A 16,010-nucleotide genomic window follows, 5' to 3' on the forward strand; every position below is an offset into this window, starting at 1 on the left:
AGGCAATTATTATTATTTATTTTTATTTTTGAAACAAAAACGGTGATTTCATACAATAAAAATAAAACAGAATATTCAAAGGATATTTACAGTTGACTCGAGTAAAATCGTTCGCCAACGAGTTAGTGGGGTTTTACATGTTCAAAATCAACCGGTTCTAAATTGTCTAAACTAAACGAATGTTCGTTCAATAACGTGACCAACGAATCCACTGGCCTGTTCAGGTGGGAATCGAACTTTTCTCCTACGCTCCAAATTGTCTCCAGGTCGAAGTTCTTTCTGGTGTCTTTTGTTAACAAGTGTACAGCTATATTACCTGAAAAGTAGACAGTAAACATTATTGAGAAAACTCAAAATAATTAGGAATAGGTAATTAACAATACATTTCACAATAATGTTGAGTTACGCCTATACTAAAAAAAAAACATTTAATTATATTTGTTTAGAATTTTGAATGTTATAAGTATTGTTTTTCTAAAATACATTTTTTTTAGATCAATGACTGATTTGAACTTTTCCTGGTTTCGTGTTATCAAAAACGTTTAATACAATTAAAAACCAAATAATATTATTTTATTTATTTTTTATTACAACGCGGGATAATATGCCAAATCAATACAAGATAGTAAATGCATACAACATATTCACAATACGTGCAAAATAATTAAACTAATAGAGTTGGTGAGTCCTTATTTGCCCTAATCTATAATTCCGAGTAATTATTGGGTTTTTGAATAATGTGTATGCGGTATAAGTAAAGAAAACTAGTACATGTGGCAGACATTTACAGTTGGAACTTTAAAGTTAATTTGTGGTAATGGTTCAGTAGAATCAATAATACCATCGATAAGACATTTCAGAAAAGTTAAATTAGCTTCAAACCTTCTGTCAGTTATAACGTATTAAAGCCAAGACGGTGCATAACTAGAGAATAGTCGTGCGAGGTGGGTGATCAATCTTTAATGTACAAGAAACTAATTTAAGATACTTTCGTTGAATATGTTCAATTTGATTCATACCGCAAGAGATATCAGGATCCCGCACGACGGCTCCATATTTTAAAATTGACCTCACAAATAGGCGCAATATAAAGATTTCATAGAAGTCACTAGTATTATATTATTATTCCGAGAATATAATACAATATATTTAAACAAAAAGTAATGTATTCAATTCTGTTTTTTTCTTTTTGCTGTACCGTCAGGACGCGTCGTCCGTCACACTGCTTAAGAATGTGTGTCATGAAAGCCACCACTTATTGGTATAAAAAAATATCCACTTATATTAATACTGGTGACGCAGTAATGTCAATAATACCACGAATCGACGATAATTGGCCGGACACTGTCGTGGGAAAATCAATACCTAATTACAAATAAAAATATAAATTAGGTACAATATTAATTACGGCATTTCAATTTTCTTCACATCTACAACCAATGCACAACAGTCACATATTATAATACTGTCGTATAGTATTATGAAGAATACAATATATATATTGTTGAATTCGCGATTAAAATCTCAAATCAATGTGTACATTTTCAGTTTACAAAAATTGTATTAATCATCAAATATGAGCTGAAATTGTCAAACACGTACTAAAAAGAAAAATGTAAAATCAAGAAATATCCTCATAAAGGAATAAAAAAATCTAGAAAAATGCAACAGTATGCACTGAAATATTTTGATATTTTATATTTTATAGCTTATAGAGCAGTATCAATGCAATGAACCAGAAAAGTACAAAAAAAAAAATGTAAATGAGTCTTCTTGTTTGCATCACTTATACATTCGACAATTCGAATTATAAATCGAACATATGATTTTCTTGGACTATTCCGATAGTTAAGTATTGACAGACACTCACACACAACCAATATTAGGAAAAACGCACAACAATGCGACACGTGCGCCCCTCGTAGTATAGTAAACGATTTGACCGACCTAGCTAGAAATCTCGGCGTCGTGTAGAAGATTTTTGTAAAATACGTCCTACCTATATGGCATTGTATAGTTATCGCCTGCACCATGGCTAAATAATTAGGTATACCATATATGCAAGCAAGTCAAAGCATATATTATATAGGGTGATTTGGTTTTCATGCTCAATCCTTCTTGTCTTCGATAATGTAGTTATTAAAAATCTGATTTTTAGAATTTTTTTATATTCTTAGAGATCATATTCTCAGATTCTTGAAAAAAAATCTCAAGAATTTGAAGATATAGTATTGAAGTAAATTTTAAAATTTTAAATGAAGTATCCAGAATTTGAATCAAAGGGGGTGAGCATACTTGATGGATCACCCTGTATATTGTGTAGCGCTGTCAGTTATAACGAGACCCTCAGACAGCAGTTCATACAAAATTAATATTATATTTTATATGCATACATAATATATAGGTAGGCACACACGAGAATTGTATGGATTTTTTTGTTTTTGTTTCGTTTTTATCACAGAGCGCCGATCGGCTGTATGCCCGCGTTGTTCGTGGCGCGGCGCGGAGTCCGTTGATTTCTTCTTCAACAATGGAAGACCGTATACACCAGACGCTGCGCGCCGTCACATTAAACAACGACGCGGGCGTGAAATTCGTCTATAAAATAATAGTCTCGCCGTCCCGCAGTAGTAATTTTTGGGTCACGACGACATTATAATATTATTATATAGACGCTGTATATAGGTACGTACATTTATAACAAGCGCATGTTTATACATTGTATCTAATAATAAAACAGTGAGGAGTGAGAATGTTCATAATACACTGCATTGCATTGGGTAGGGGGGGGACTTAACAATTATTAAGGGGAGGGTAAAGGACCAAATTTGTTGAATCGAAAATAAATATTAGATAAATTATATCAGTATGTATTTTAGAAATTATAAAATGTAATGTGTTTCTTCAGAAACGCCAATAACCTTGGTAGGTAGTTGAGGTGTATTTTTAAATAAATAAAAAAATAAATAAATAATAATTCGAGTCAACATTAGAAAACTTACCTATGTCTAATGCAATCCAGTCTAGAGGCTTCTTGTTCACTATTCTGGGTATGTTGTCCGATGGCCGGCGCTTTTTCTTAAAAAGCTTGTGAACGAAATCGGCAATCGACATCAAATGTTTTTGCGATCTCCCCGTGGCGATAACTATGTAATCCACGTACCTCACATTGGCAGGGATGGACACGACGAACAAATCTGAGGCGTTGTTCTTTTGGAGCACTTCGACTAGATGCTCCACTTCGAACACTCCGGACACACCACCTGTATAAATGCATTCGACACACGTTTATATCGAGAAATATAATATTTTTATAAGAGAACCATCCAAAATATGAGCTAAAGTTTTAACATTTAATATCGCGTTTTACATTTATTTTTACGATTTTTCTGCGTCGGCATGAGACGTCACACGTCACTAATTTGTTTCACCAGAGTGGATGCCACATAAAATGCATGCGATTCGCATATTATTCAAGGTAAATGATGGATAACGTCAAATACCCCGAGTGGAAAAGTTCATAACCCAAATACACTTTAGGGCATCTACCTTTTACTAAATTTATTTCGGAGTTTATTGTGACCTTTTTATTTTACTATTGTTTTTTCATCTTCTAATAAACACGAAATGTCAAACAAAATCAATACTATGTTTTTAAACGACATTAATTTAATATGCTTACACTGTACTTTGGGTATTTATTGCATATGTATAATATTATGTTATAGTACTCGTATTATGTCCAAAAATATTGGATCTTAATAAAATAGATATGAGTAAGTAATACAATAAATAATACATATGGTATACATATACACTCACGGTAAATATAAATGACGTAATCTAAATGATCCTTTTTATGTAGGTACTGACATTCTTTTGATTATTTAATTGTATAGTAAGTTATTCATTGTAGGACTTGTAGGTTGTATTTTAATACTATTTCGGTACTTAAAGGAGGACATTAGCATTCCCAATTTTATTTAGGAAATAAATACCAATAATACATTTACTTTCTCATTTAATCTTCTTAATAAACTGACCGAGTAACTAATATAATACTAAAAATATATACATTTACTTTAATTTCTTCGTACTTGTCATGATAGTAGAGTTATAACTTATAACTTAAACTAATAAAATAAAATTTGATTTATTCAAACATATTAACGACTGGTACCTGACGGCTATTACAAGTAACATAATATATAATATAATGGGTAGTTAATAAAAATTAAACAACATTTATTCAACAAAATATACAATTTAATAAATACATTAAATATATACACATGTGTATATAAAATAGAAATCATTAGAACTCAGAACTGTTTCAAACGTGGAGTTACTAGATAATTAAGTTTATAAAAATCGACCCAACCCTAACCTTAGAAAATGAATGACCGTAAATATTTGAAATATATTAGCACAGTTTATTTTTTATAGTTATTTTAAGTTCAATTTCGGACGTAATTAAATATTTAAACCAACAATAGCGATTTTAGGTATTTCGTTGTAATTAAAAAATATTATTCGTGAGTACTTGAAACTATATTATATATTATTGTATATTATTGTATATTATTGTATATTATTATATTCTTTACATACAATGACTTTTCAAATGTAATTTTTTAGGCAAAAATGAATTTAACCTTCTACTATTTTATTAGTGTCGAATAGTAAAATTGATTACTTTAATCACAATAATATCAACAAATATACTAATAGTAGGCCAACAGACCGTCTCTTCGGTCAGAATCGTTTTTCGTGCACAATGATTTTATATTATTGAATTCAAATTTAACAACATAAATTATAGGGACCCACTTGTAACCTACTGGCTACTACACAGTAGAGTGACATCCACTTACCCGCTTTTTTATGTTTCATTGAACCTCATACACAGAATGCTCCACTAGCTTTTAATTTATTTTAGTGTCCCGGCCACCTTATTATTCTATTTTTTAATAATTACTTCACTAATTTAATGTATTCTATCTTATGTTTTTGTAATTGTACACTTTTAAATGTCTTAATATCTAATACACTGTCTCGCTATACTATTTAGTATAAATTTGACACCTCATATAGTTATATAAGTACAGAATCAAATAAATAAATAATTAATAAAAACATATGCGTATATAATTATAAAATTAACTTGACGATTAAAAAAACACTAATCGACGTCACCCAAATTCAGATTGCTGGAAGACGACCACAGTTCTAGCTGCTCTGGTGACAGCTTCTTGGTGAGCATTTCAAACAAGCGTTTGGACAGTTTTTTTTGCAGCACTTGGTATAGAACGGTGGGATTCTGGCATGTCATCATCGCGTTGACTAGGTGCTTGACGCCAAGATCCTCGTTCCCGCGAATCAAGTAGAACTCACCCATATTCACATCTTGTTCAAAGATTTTCTGATCGGCCTGGATTTGTTTTAATCCTGGGTGCAACTCTTGGACGAGCACCGCCATTTTAGTAGTTTCGCCATCCTTAGTCGCCAGTCGTTTCTTGAGCCGGTTCATTTTGGTTACCTTGTCACTGCGGCGTTCAGGGCCTAAGAAGACGAAGTAGCTTAGGAAGCACAAGCCCACGACACCGGACAAGACAGCCCCGATGGTGATCTTCGAGACAGGTATTATCATAGTGAACGTCCACGAGTGGACATCCAAATCCAAACGAGCGACGAACTACCGGATGTTCCTCGATGTGGAGTGTAGTTCACTCGGCAGTTTGTAAATAAGCCACCGCGCCGCTGCTGATGTACCAAATCACACGAAAAACCAAAAATTCGTCACTCGTCCGAAAAAGAGACTTTTACGAGAAAAAATATACATTTACACAAAGTTGCTACCCACATCAACAAAAAAAAAGTGCAGCCAACATCATACAAAATATATTATATTAATTAGAACACAGATGTTATTGTATTTTCTACTTTTCTTCTATTGTTCCAATTTATTACGAAGTAAGTTTTAAATGTGTTTCATGTAAATATGAATTTAAATTTTGAATTTTTAAGTCCATGTTTTTGCAATTTCAGATACTGAGGAGGGCAAAAAATGTGTTGCTTTTAGAATGATGTGTTTTTTTCTGTGTACTTGATAATTAGGTAGTCGAAATAATGATTCGATATTCAATTTTAATTTATTTTCTGATAGGAAAGTGAATCTTTTTCGAGCATTCGAGAGGTCAACATGACAAAATTTCGGGGGAAGAACAAAAAAAAATTAAGGGAGAACGGACATTTTTACGCAAAATCAGTTTTCGACAAGATCGATTTTAGTTTTTGGTGAACCTCTAAAAAAATTAAGGTAGACACATGCAATTTTCACTGAATGTAAGCATTTTTAAAGCACCCCAAAACTTTAAAAATATTTTGACTCATGTTCAGCTATTTATAGGCATATGACATTTTCAGTTTTTATTGGTTTTTTTAAAAATTAATGTCAGTAAAAAATGTTTTTCTGTCAAAATACTTGGAAATTTAATTCAAGGTTCCTCATAAATTGTTATTAGGGTAAATTAAAAAAAAATTTGAATGTAAATCTACAGTAATATTTTATAAGCGTCTAAAGTTAAAATGTTGACAAAATTCATCTAAATCTATAAGCTGGTTTGGCCACCTTTAACAAAATGACTTGCTACTACATACACTATATGTGACCTAATTATAATATATAATACATCAGAATTTAGTAGGTAGCTAGGAACATAATATATGATAGGTATATAAATAAAAAATTTAATTCAATGTGGGTAAAAATTATAAAATAGGTATCTATATGTATACTATTTCTTTAATCTACTTCGTCTCAGTAAAAAGCAATTTGAAAAATTCAAGTTAATAAGATATAATAATTAAGTCAATCAATATTATTTCAAATGATATGTAATGAATAAAATAAAATGTAAAAATATGTAATAAGTAATAACTCAAATGATTTTTCTTTTTGCTATAATATTCGAATCTATCTACCTACCTATATTAAATATATTTTTATGCATCATTAAGTGAATATAAGCGCAACATTTGTTTGATCTCACTCTCTGACTCTTGGACATCATACCAAATTTTCATTCGGCAGATACAATTTTGTGCTGTTAGAATGTTATATTTATATTAAATCAATTGAGATAATATGATACTTAAACAAACATTATCTGGGATACCCCACAAGCTTTTATTGATATTTTAATTTTAAAGCAAGTTATGGGTATTTCAAAATTCTTACAATTTTATGTACATTATAACTCATTTTTAAATTAAAATATTAATAAAAGCTTATTAGGCACCCAAAATAATATTCTTACCTATAATTTTAATAGTATCTATAAAATCAATTAATTTTAACATTAAAGCCAAAATACATAATTAAATCTGTAGAACAAAAATTTTATATGCAGAATATGGGACAGAGGGAGAAAACAAATCATGCGCTGACATCTTCTTACGAACCTAATTTAAGTAGATAAAGATTAAATAAATTTAAGGAGGCTAAAGAAATTTATAAAAATAAATTTTTATTATTCATTAGTTATTACTAAATACTAATTTTATACAAAATGTGCATAAGTTACACTACTCTTAGATAATTATGGTTTTACTAGATACCTACTAGGAAGCTTATAGTTAAATTTAAAAAAACGTAAATACATTGTTGTTCACAAATTGTACCGTTCGAATAAGAAACAGATAAATTATATAAGCAAAAGTTTGTGTACAGATCATTATCAAAATAATATTTATTATAAGTTGATAACAATCCCCTGTATCAATAATAGTAATAGTATGTTTACAGTATGATGATTGATGTTTTAACAGTTTTATTTCCATAGATATTTGTAATATTATTTCGAGTATTATTTGAATACTGGTTTATTGTTCTGAACAATACATATAACATATACGTATTTATAAGATATTATGATCGAATACCTGACAACAACTTTTGTAATACCTTTCCAGTGCCGTAACTAAACCAATCAAGGAGCTTGTGCAAAATTGAAATTTGAAGCCCTTTTTAACCTTTACTATTATACTCAAGATTTGTTTAAATTTTTACAAGTTACAATTATATATATACAAAAGAGTATACTATATTAATTTTTTAATAGATCTATTTTTTTTTAGTGTATCCTAACCATTTGTTTATGTTGTCACGTTAATTAAAAGGTTTATTGTTTTTATTTTTTTTAATGATAGGACGTATATAAATGCGTCCATACCACCACAGAGATGGTTACATTGGACACATATAATATGCGTCCATATCAGTAAAAGAGTTAATTAACACAAACAACAAAAATTAACATGTACTCCTGTGTATGCCTTTTTATATATATAGCAACTAGTATACTATGGACTTGCAGACTGATGTAGTAAAAAGATGTAGTACAAATGTATAGTGAAAAATTATTTTAATAAAATATTAAAAATACAAAATAATTAAAAGTAATATTACTAGGTATATGCAGTTACAATAGAGAATAAATTAATCATAGCATATGTTTATCTTACTAGGAATTAAGATTATTGAGAAAACTAGAATCTATGTTCTCTTCCAAGATAAAACTCTGAACGGTGGATACGTGATTATTGAAAAAGTCAAATAGATACATGAGATAATATGAAATATCTGTTATTAAAGTTGTGTTGTTTGCAAGCGAAGCAAAGGGCTTCGTGTGGTTTGGTATTTTCTCTAGTTTTTGAACAACGATATGGATGGGTGTGTGGGTGGGTAGTTGGTCTTCGGTTAAAATTATCCCATCTATTTTAATTTTTAACTGAGTTTGGTGTCACTGGTAATGACTTAATACTAGTTAATAGGTCAATGGCAGAAACATGGATTTAATAAGAATTTATTTAACATTTGAAGTATTTAAACGTATGATCTTAATTTTCTTTGAGCCACATTAGACATCATTCAATTACAAGTTAATCGTCAATCAATACTCAAATTTGAAAGAAAAAAATATATTTTAAAAGCCCTAGATACTATTTTTACTTTTAAATTGGTCAATTTCCACAAATATCAAAGTTAAAAACAAAGAAATTTGCTATATTTTACATTTGTAAGATGAACCTAAAATATTTGGGTATGGTGTCCTCCTAAATGCAATTTCTTTACTTTCTCAGAATAAGTTTTTGGTTCAAGTTATTATACTACATTTTTTAAATATAAATATCCCAACTCACTAGTATAATTTATGGTAAGTACTTCATATATTTTTAAAATGTTAAGATACCTACTTCAAATGTGATAAAATTACTTTGAAAAATTACAGTGAACGGTGGTGATTTTAATAAACAAATTGTTTATATTAAATGGTAGTTTTATGGTAGTAATATGAAAAATATATCAATATTCTGTATTTTTTATTTTTCATTTATCAACAATTATACAATAGTTGATATAATGAAGTGGAAAGGTCAAAAAAAGAAAAAAATTACTCATCTGTTAAAGCAGAAAAATAACCAATCCAATAATTATACGTTTATCCAATGTGCTTTAAACTTGAAAAATGTAAAACTCTATGGATCTTTTATTATGTACGCTTGTTAGTTTAATAAATATTAAGGTGCTAGTGCCTACTAGTGGGTACAGGAATATCAGCTTAATTCTGGGAACTTGAATAGTATCAATATGTGTAATTGTGACTAATTTTAATATGCGTTAGTCATAATTGGTAAACAGTAGTGTTATAAATCAAAAACCTATTGTATTATCTACCAAGTATAATTAGGTAATATTATGCTTAAAATTGTTGCCAACTAATATTACAGATAGTATTATATATAATATAATATATATATATACATACATCCACAATAATTTTAGTTGTAATACTATAATATAATTTTGTTTTTTAAAGTTGTTAAACAACTTTAAAAAAGGTTTTTGATTTTATTCTTGGGTAATACTTAAAATAAATAAATATTAACTTAAAATTTAATAATATTAACATATAGGCATAAATAACTTGACCTCTATAAAACTGTTGAAAGTAACCAATCAATTTCTGATTTAGACATAACATGGTCATTAATTTAGCAGTTTGAAAACTGTCAGCAACCGTGCGAAAAATGCCTCCTAGAGAGTAGCATTCAAGGATAAAACTGTTACAGTGTCAGGAGGATATATTTGGATGTTTCATTGGAATTTTAACTCACGCGACAAATCGAAACCAGCGAATTGATCGATTTCATCAAAATCTGAATGGGGATCGTCAGCGGATAACTGCGAGTCAAGCAGGGCACGTTCCTCTTCTACGTCCAAAATCACCGACGAGTCGTCATCTTTGAATACCTTGTAATTGCTAGGCTTCACGAATCCATCGTCGTCATCGCTGCCTCTGCCTCCATCGCGACCACCACCAGTTGTCCTGCCGTGGTCCCCATAACTCCGTCGTATCAAAGTGGTCCAGCACGTCGGCAGACGCGATTGCCACAAAGAACAACGACTAGCCGTCATCAGGCACTTGGACAAGTCCCGACCAATTTTCAAAGACAACATCGTTGAGGACTTTTTCACACCATTGGCACAAGATCCGCAACAGCGTGTGGTTGAAAAAAAGGATAAGAAAAAACGATGAAAGCTCGGAATTAATTCTGTTTTGTATTTGCAACGTTATCAAGACGGTTCGTCTCGCATGTGCTCGAACCGGTGATAACCCTATCAGTTGATAAAATTTGTCTTGTATTGTCTACATCTTGTATCAGTGGTATACCATGCTTATCACGAGTAGGTATCGAAAAGTTTATCTCTGCCGGAATATCGACGTTTCAAGTTGTAATTGTAAAATATGATTTAATTATTATTCAATTATTATTGTCATGATTGATTATATATTGATGCGTTGTAATAACAGTAATAGCATTATACTTTCCGTGTCCACGGACAGACGAATGAACGATTGACAAACTTCTCGCGCTAATCCATACCGTCGTTATTTCGACAGACGTAATTGTTCGTTTTTCACAAAATGATCTTCTGTTTGAATTTTGGTATACGTACATTACCGTGATTTCGGTTTTTGGTAAAATACGTATGCTGTTTTAATGCAACTAGAAGAGGATACAACATAGCAACGATTAACGATGTAGTTAAATAGTTCAACTCGTTGTGTGTCGTCTACCAAAATTGTACGTGACGCGGAACGAATAACCTCTCAAGTAATAACCTCTCTTGGTTAAGTGGTTGCGTATGAATGTACTGTCGATTATTATAATTAGGCTTAAGCGGGACGCCAGTCCGTTCACTTAACATTACCTGTAATTTTGTTACATTTTCGAGATGAAGCTCGACACATTATCATTGAAGTACATCCAAATATTTTTTGTCGTCGTTATTTATTGGTAAGCAGTCATGATACGTTCATTATTTTGTTGATTTTTAAATATTTTATCACTATATAATACTAGCCTACTTATTTTGAGTCTAAATGTTTGATTGATATTTTACAGGGTGATTTCTATTCTTACAGTATTTGTAAATAAGACTTTATTGAGTATTGACAAACTAGATGTTGATGCTCCTATATTCATTGCGTGGTTCCAGTGTTTGGTTTCAGCAATAATTTGTTTCACATTAAGTCGTTTGTCTAAGATGTTTCCAACAGTTGTACAGTTTCCTGAGGGAAATCCCTTTAATGCTGTCACTGTGAGAAAAGTAAGTTACTTGTACTGATGAAGTGTTAAAGTAAAATTATAAGTTTTTATTAATATTTTTTCTCTATGGCTTTATATTGATTGGACTAGCAATTTTATCATTGCATGGTACCTAAAGTTTAGGTCTTAAACCTTATACTAGTTGTGCATTGTACATTACTATGTCCAGACCAAAATTTAAAATAATTAGAAGTTTACATTAATCCAATGTTGTAGTAAAAATATTATGGTATTGATCTACATTTTAACATAACGTGTACTATAAAATATGTTTCTATTTCTTTTAGATTAAAAAGTTCTTCAATTTCTTTGTAACTTTAGGTAACTTAATTTAATTACTTACATTTAGTAAACTAACTTGGAGCTTGTTAAAAGTTAATTTTATTTGCACATTTTAAGAATGTATACATATCTTATTTAATTACTTTAATCATTACTAAATACTAAGTGTGGTTCATTTTTAAATACTTTTAACCTTTAGTATACCTACTTACTAAATCTATATTTTGCCATGGTTTAAATCAAAGGTATTTCCTTGTATGCACTTTTTATATCTAATAAGTATTAAAATATATGTCTAATTATATTTTTAGGTTTTGCCACTATCAATATTATATATTTTAATGATATCTACAAATAACTATTGTCTAAAATTTGTGGATGTTACATTTTATTATGTTGGACGATCACTCACAACAGTATTCAACGTCATACTTTCCTATTTAATATTAGGTAACTATTATATTTTTTATTTTGTAATAGATGTAATTTTATTAGTACAAATATAGTGTATATTGTTTTTAGTAATTTATGAATTATTGATCTGGTGTTACTAGATTCATGTCTTTTACAACAATTTTTAAATATTATGAATTACAATTGTATACATTCAGAAGGACCAAAAAAATAGACATCCAGCTACAAGTTGTATTTGAAGTCTATAAATTATGATTATAGAGAAATAGGAATGCAATTTAATATACTTCATGCAATTAGCAATACAATTTGAAATAATAGATGTTTTTAAATTTAGGAAAAACTAACATAATAAGTTTCTTAATTCATATCACTATTCTTAATATTGATCACATAAAATAAAATGTATTAATATATCCATCACTATAGTAAAATAATTTTAGTTTTAGAATAATTTTAACAATTATTATTTGCTTTGTAGGTATTAGCTATATTAATTGTTTTGTATTATAAAATTAATGTTTTGATTTTTAGGTCAAACTACTTCAATTAGCTGTCTCCTTTGTTGTTTTGCTGTAGTATGTGGATTTTTTTTGGGAGTAGATCAAGAGAATCTTTCAGGTATTATTATTAATTATTTTAATTATTGCTCAATTTATGTAACATATCATTAAATCCATTTATGTATAAAGAATCTGTACAAGTTTAGTATGCTACTTGTACGTACAAAACTTAGGACTTATTCATAAAAAATGTTGTATTACATACTATAACATATTAACATATTATATAAATGTTAGTTTAATATACCGTTGTCTTCAGTCTAAAATACTCTAGAATACTTAATAAAGTATACTGATTTATATTTGACCCTATCTTTTTTTTTTTTGTCATTTAAAATTACAGTTTTTATTTACTGCCCATATTCATATTATTTAAGTAATGTAACAACATAATAATTGTCTTTAATAATAAAAACTTATAAGGCAACACATTGGCATAGCTAACATTATAATTGATAAGATGAATATATTGAAGCAGTAATAATTATTTTTAAAAATTCAAGAAAGTAAAGAATTGATCTTTTATTTTTATTTAGAAACATTAATAATAGAAATGATCATATTTTTACTATGACTGATTTACTCTTATTTTATATTTTACAGGTTCATTTTCGTTGGTTGGAACAGTATTTGGAGTCTTAAGTTCATTTTCTTTGGCATATTACTCTATTCAAATTAAAAAAGTTCTACCTGATGTCAATAACCAAATTTGGCTACTTTCTTACTTCAATAATGTATACGCTACTATATTATTCATTCCACTTTTAGCTCTTGAAGCTAAGGAATTGAGTAATTACAGTAAACTGACTGAATACAAATTTTTGTTACTTATGATAATTGGTGGTGTGTGTGGACTTTCAATTGGTTATATAACAGTACTCCAAGTACAAGTAAGTTCATTATATATTTAATGTTTAAGTCTAAACTTTAGACTAACTAGCCGTACTTAAAATAAATAATTAAAAATATATATACATTTGCTACCAATCATTTCTGTACTTATACGAAATATGACTTGTTCAAATATTTAACGTTGAGAAAAAAATAGTTATTTTATTATATCGCTGTCTGAGCTACAATCAAGGGCATCTGCAGAAATTTGTCAATGGGCGGGGGCAAAATATTTTCATTATCTGATTGAAAAATCAGTTGCGGATAACACCAATTGGCATTATCTACAGTTAATGTATTAAGCTGTAATATTTATTTAATGTAATATTGCAAAATTAATTAGTAAGTTGTAGATAGATTAAAATTTTAACAACACTATGGATAGGCAAGGCCAATGAAATCATTTATGATTTATTGTTCATTATTTAATTTTCATTTTGCTCACTAATTGTGCATGTTAGTAGAAACTGAGTAGATACTTATTTTCCTTCCACAATGCATTACTGCATTACTTGAAAGTCAAATTCAATTAAAAATAATAAGAGATAAATGATTGCATCAGTGTTCCCTATGTATAGTATAATTTAATCTATAATCAGTATAAAAAATTGTATTTTGGCAAAATACTTTATTCTCATAAGTTACAATTAAGATTCATATCTTCTATATTTTTACACTTATTACTTTATACCTTATGAGCTAATGATTTATTAAAATCAAACAATTTAAAAAATTACAATAACTACTGTAATAATCCCTAGTATTTTGTGTATGTGTATAGTTAACTCCATGATTAGTTATAAACATATTACTTAATACGTTTTAATAAGCAATGGTTTTAGTATTATATGATAATAATGAAATGTATATCCAATTTTAATTTGATTTCAGGTAACATCGCCATTAACTCATAATATATCTGGTACAGCAAAATCTTGTTTCCAAACAGTATTAGCTTCATTCTGGTATAATCAGTGGAAATCTTCTATGTGGTGGTTTTCAAATTTTGTTGTATTGGGAGGAAGTGCTGCTTATACTATTGTGAAGAATAGAGAAATGGAAAAAAAATACCGACCAATAGCGTACAATCGTTGTTAATTTTATTTATTAAATTTATGTTTCTTGACTACTTATACTACTTATATAAGTTAAGCTTTGACCAATTTTTTTGTAAATTATTTTATTTCTTTGTTTGTTTCTTATTTTAATAAGAATAATAAGATATTACCTAATGCAAAATGGAAAACTGCTACCTATAGCACTCAAACAATTTGGTGTAGCTAGCAAAAAGTTTTCTTTATATAAAAACAAACTTGATCTAAACCGGCAATATTATTCTTATTATTCTTATTATGTCAATCTAAAACCAGTATTTTTTAAATCATTGTCCCTATATGCACAATATTGTTCAGTATTCAATCTATTTTTACGGTGTTCCATGTTAAGTTTTATTGTAAACTGCCCCTTGTGGTTGATAAATGTTGACATATATTGTATTATAAAAATAAAGTGTTAATATCATCCTATCTATCAAAAAAAGTTATTCTTCTGTGTTTCCCTTAATAAAATTTCTATATATTTTTTAAGTCTCGATTGTAAAAAAATAAGATGACTATCTTTATGTATTGAGCATAAAACTAATTTTTTTCTCAAAATAAATCACTTGTTTATTTCTATTTGTAGTATTAAGTTATTACCAAGAATTGTTATATTATAAAGTGAGCATGAAAACAAATAACTTATACATTTAATTATATTAAATTATAAAAAGGTTTTTATATGATTACTAAACACTATGCTACTAATTAATTCAATTAATGCGAAATATTATTTTCATTGTAATAACTTATAATTAAGGCAGGAGAGTTTCAAAAGACAGAAAATGCATTAAATAACTAGAACAACAAATAATATGCAAAAATTATTTCACTTTTAAAGATAACTTAAATTATTTATAAAAGAATACTTTTCTGTGATTTATTTTTGTAAATATTACATTGTATTTGATATGTGTAGGTTGTATAAATTATTGTTCACAATAGACAATGCCTTGAGTACTTAAAAATGTAATTAAATAACTTGAAAACTTAAATACTGCCCATATTAATTTATTAAACAATAAACATGTAAAATGTTTAGTATAATTTTGGGCTGAAACGAGTATCTATCAATATCACTTTCAGA

At 28.6% G+C, this 16,010-nt stretch overlaps 3 protein-coding genes across 4 annotated transcripts; 1 reads left to right on the forward strand and 2 right to left on the reverse strand.

Moving 5' to 3' along the window:
* On the reverse strand, positions 1 to 10,633 carry LOC111041444 (mitochondrial assembly of ribosomal large subunit protein 1). Of its 2 annotated transcripts, XM_022325717.1 has the most exons (4): positions 10,180 to 10,633; positions 9,995 to 10,099; positions 3,003 to 3,263; positions 1 to 316 (listed from the first exon to the last, which is right to left on the reverse strand). In XM_022325717.1, exons 1-4 carry the CDS (start codon positions 10,520 to 10,522, stop codon positions 123 to 125), a joined length of 903 nt encoding a protein of 300 aa, XP_022181409.1. In that variant the 5' UTR covers positions 10,523 to 10,633; the 3' UTR covers positions 1 to 122. The 2 variants fall into 2 exon arrangements, with proteins under 2 accessions (XP_022181409.1, XP_022181410.1); XM_022325718.1 differs by lacking the exon at positions 9,995 to 10,099.
* LOC111041445 (TOMM20-like protein 1) lies at positions 4,635 to 6,433 on the reverse strand. Its single transcript, XM_022325719.1, has one exon. The coding sequence runs from the start codon at positions 5,648 to 5,650 to the stop codon at positions 5,183 to 5,185; it is 468 nt and encodes a 155-aa protein (XP_022181411.1). The 5' UTR covers positions 5,651 to 6,433; the 3' UTR covers positions 4,635 to 5,182.
* A 138-nt stretch (positions 10,634 to 10,771) lies between the features above and the next one.
* LOC111041443 (GDP-fucose transporter 1) lies at positions 10,772 to 15,502 on the forward strand. The gene is made up of 6 exons (XM_022325716.1): positions 10,772 to 11,364; positions 11,473 to 11,677; positions 12,270 to 12,408; positions 12,907 to 12,993; positions 13,539 to 13,825; positions 14,718 to 15,502. Exons 1-6 carry the CDS (start codon positions 11,303 to 11,305, stop codon positions 14,922 to 14,924), a joined length of 987 nt encoding a protein of 328 aa, XP_022181408.1. The 5' UTR covers positions 10,772 to 11,302; the 3' UTR covers positions 14,925 to 15,502.
* The last annotated feature ends 508 nt before the right edge of the window (positions 15,503 to 16,010 follow it).

Source organism: Myzus persicae, unplaced genomic scaffold, assembly GCF_001856785.1.
Source record: "Myzus persicae strain clone G006 unplaced genomic scaffold, MPER_G0061.0, whole genome shotgun sequence".
Taxonomy (NCBI): Eukaryota; Metazoa; Arthropoda; class Insecta; order Hemiptera; family Aphididae; genus Myzus; species Myzus persicae.

Bases quoted from the DNA above. Each gene is read 5' to 3' on its own strand.
- LOC111041445 (XM_022325719.1), bottom strand. From the start codon at position 5,650: ATGATAATACCTGTCTCGAAGATCACCATCGGGGCTGTCTTGTCCGGT.
- LOC111041444 (XM_022325717.1), bottom strand. From the start codon at position 10,522: ATGTTGTCTTTGAAAATTGGTCGGGACTTGTCCAAGTGCCTGATGACG. The intron at 10,100-10,179 runs GTGAGTTAAAAT...GCTACTCTCTAG, and splicing joins CGCTGGTTTCGATTTGTCGC to GAGGCATTTTTCGCACGGTT. The intron at 3,264-9,994 runs GTCAAGTTATTT...GCATTTATACAG, and splicing joins CTTTCAACAGTTTTATAGAG to GTGGTGTGTCCGGAGTGTTC.
- LOC111041443 (XM_022325716.1), top strand. From the start codon at position 11,303: ATGAAGCTCGACACATTATCATTGAAGTACATCCAAATATTTTTTGTC. The intron at 11,678-12,269 runs GTAAGTTACTTG...TTATATTTTTAG, and splicing joins ATGCTGTCACTGTGAGAAAA to GTTTTGCCACTATCAATATT. The intron at 13,826-14,717 runs GTAAGTTCATTA...ATTTGATTTCAG, and splicing joins TAACAGTACTCCAAGTACAA to GTAACATCGCCATTAACTCA.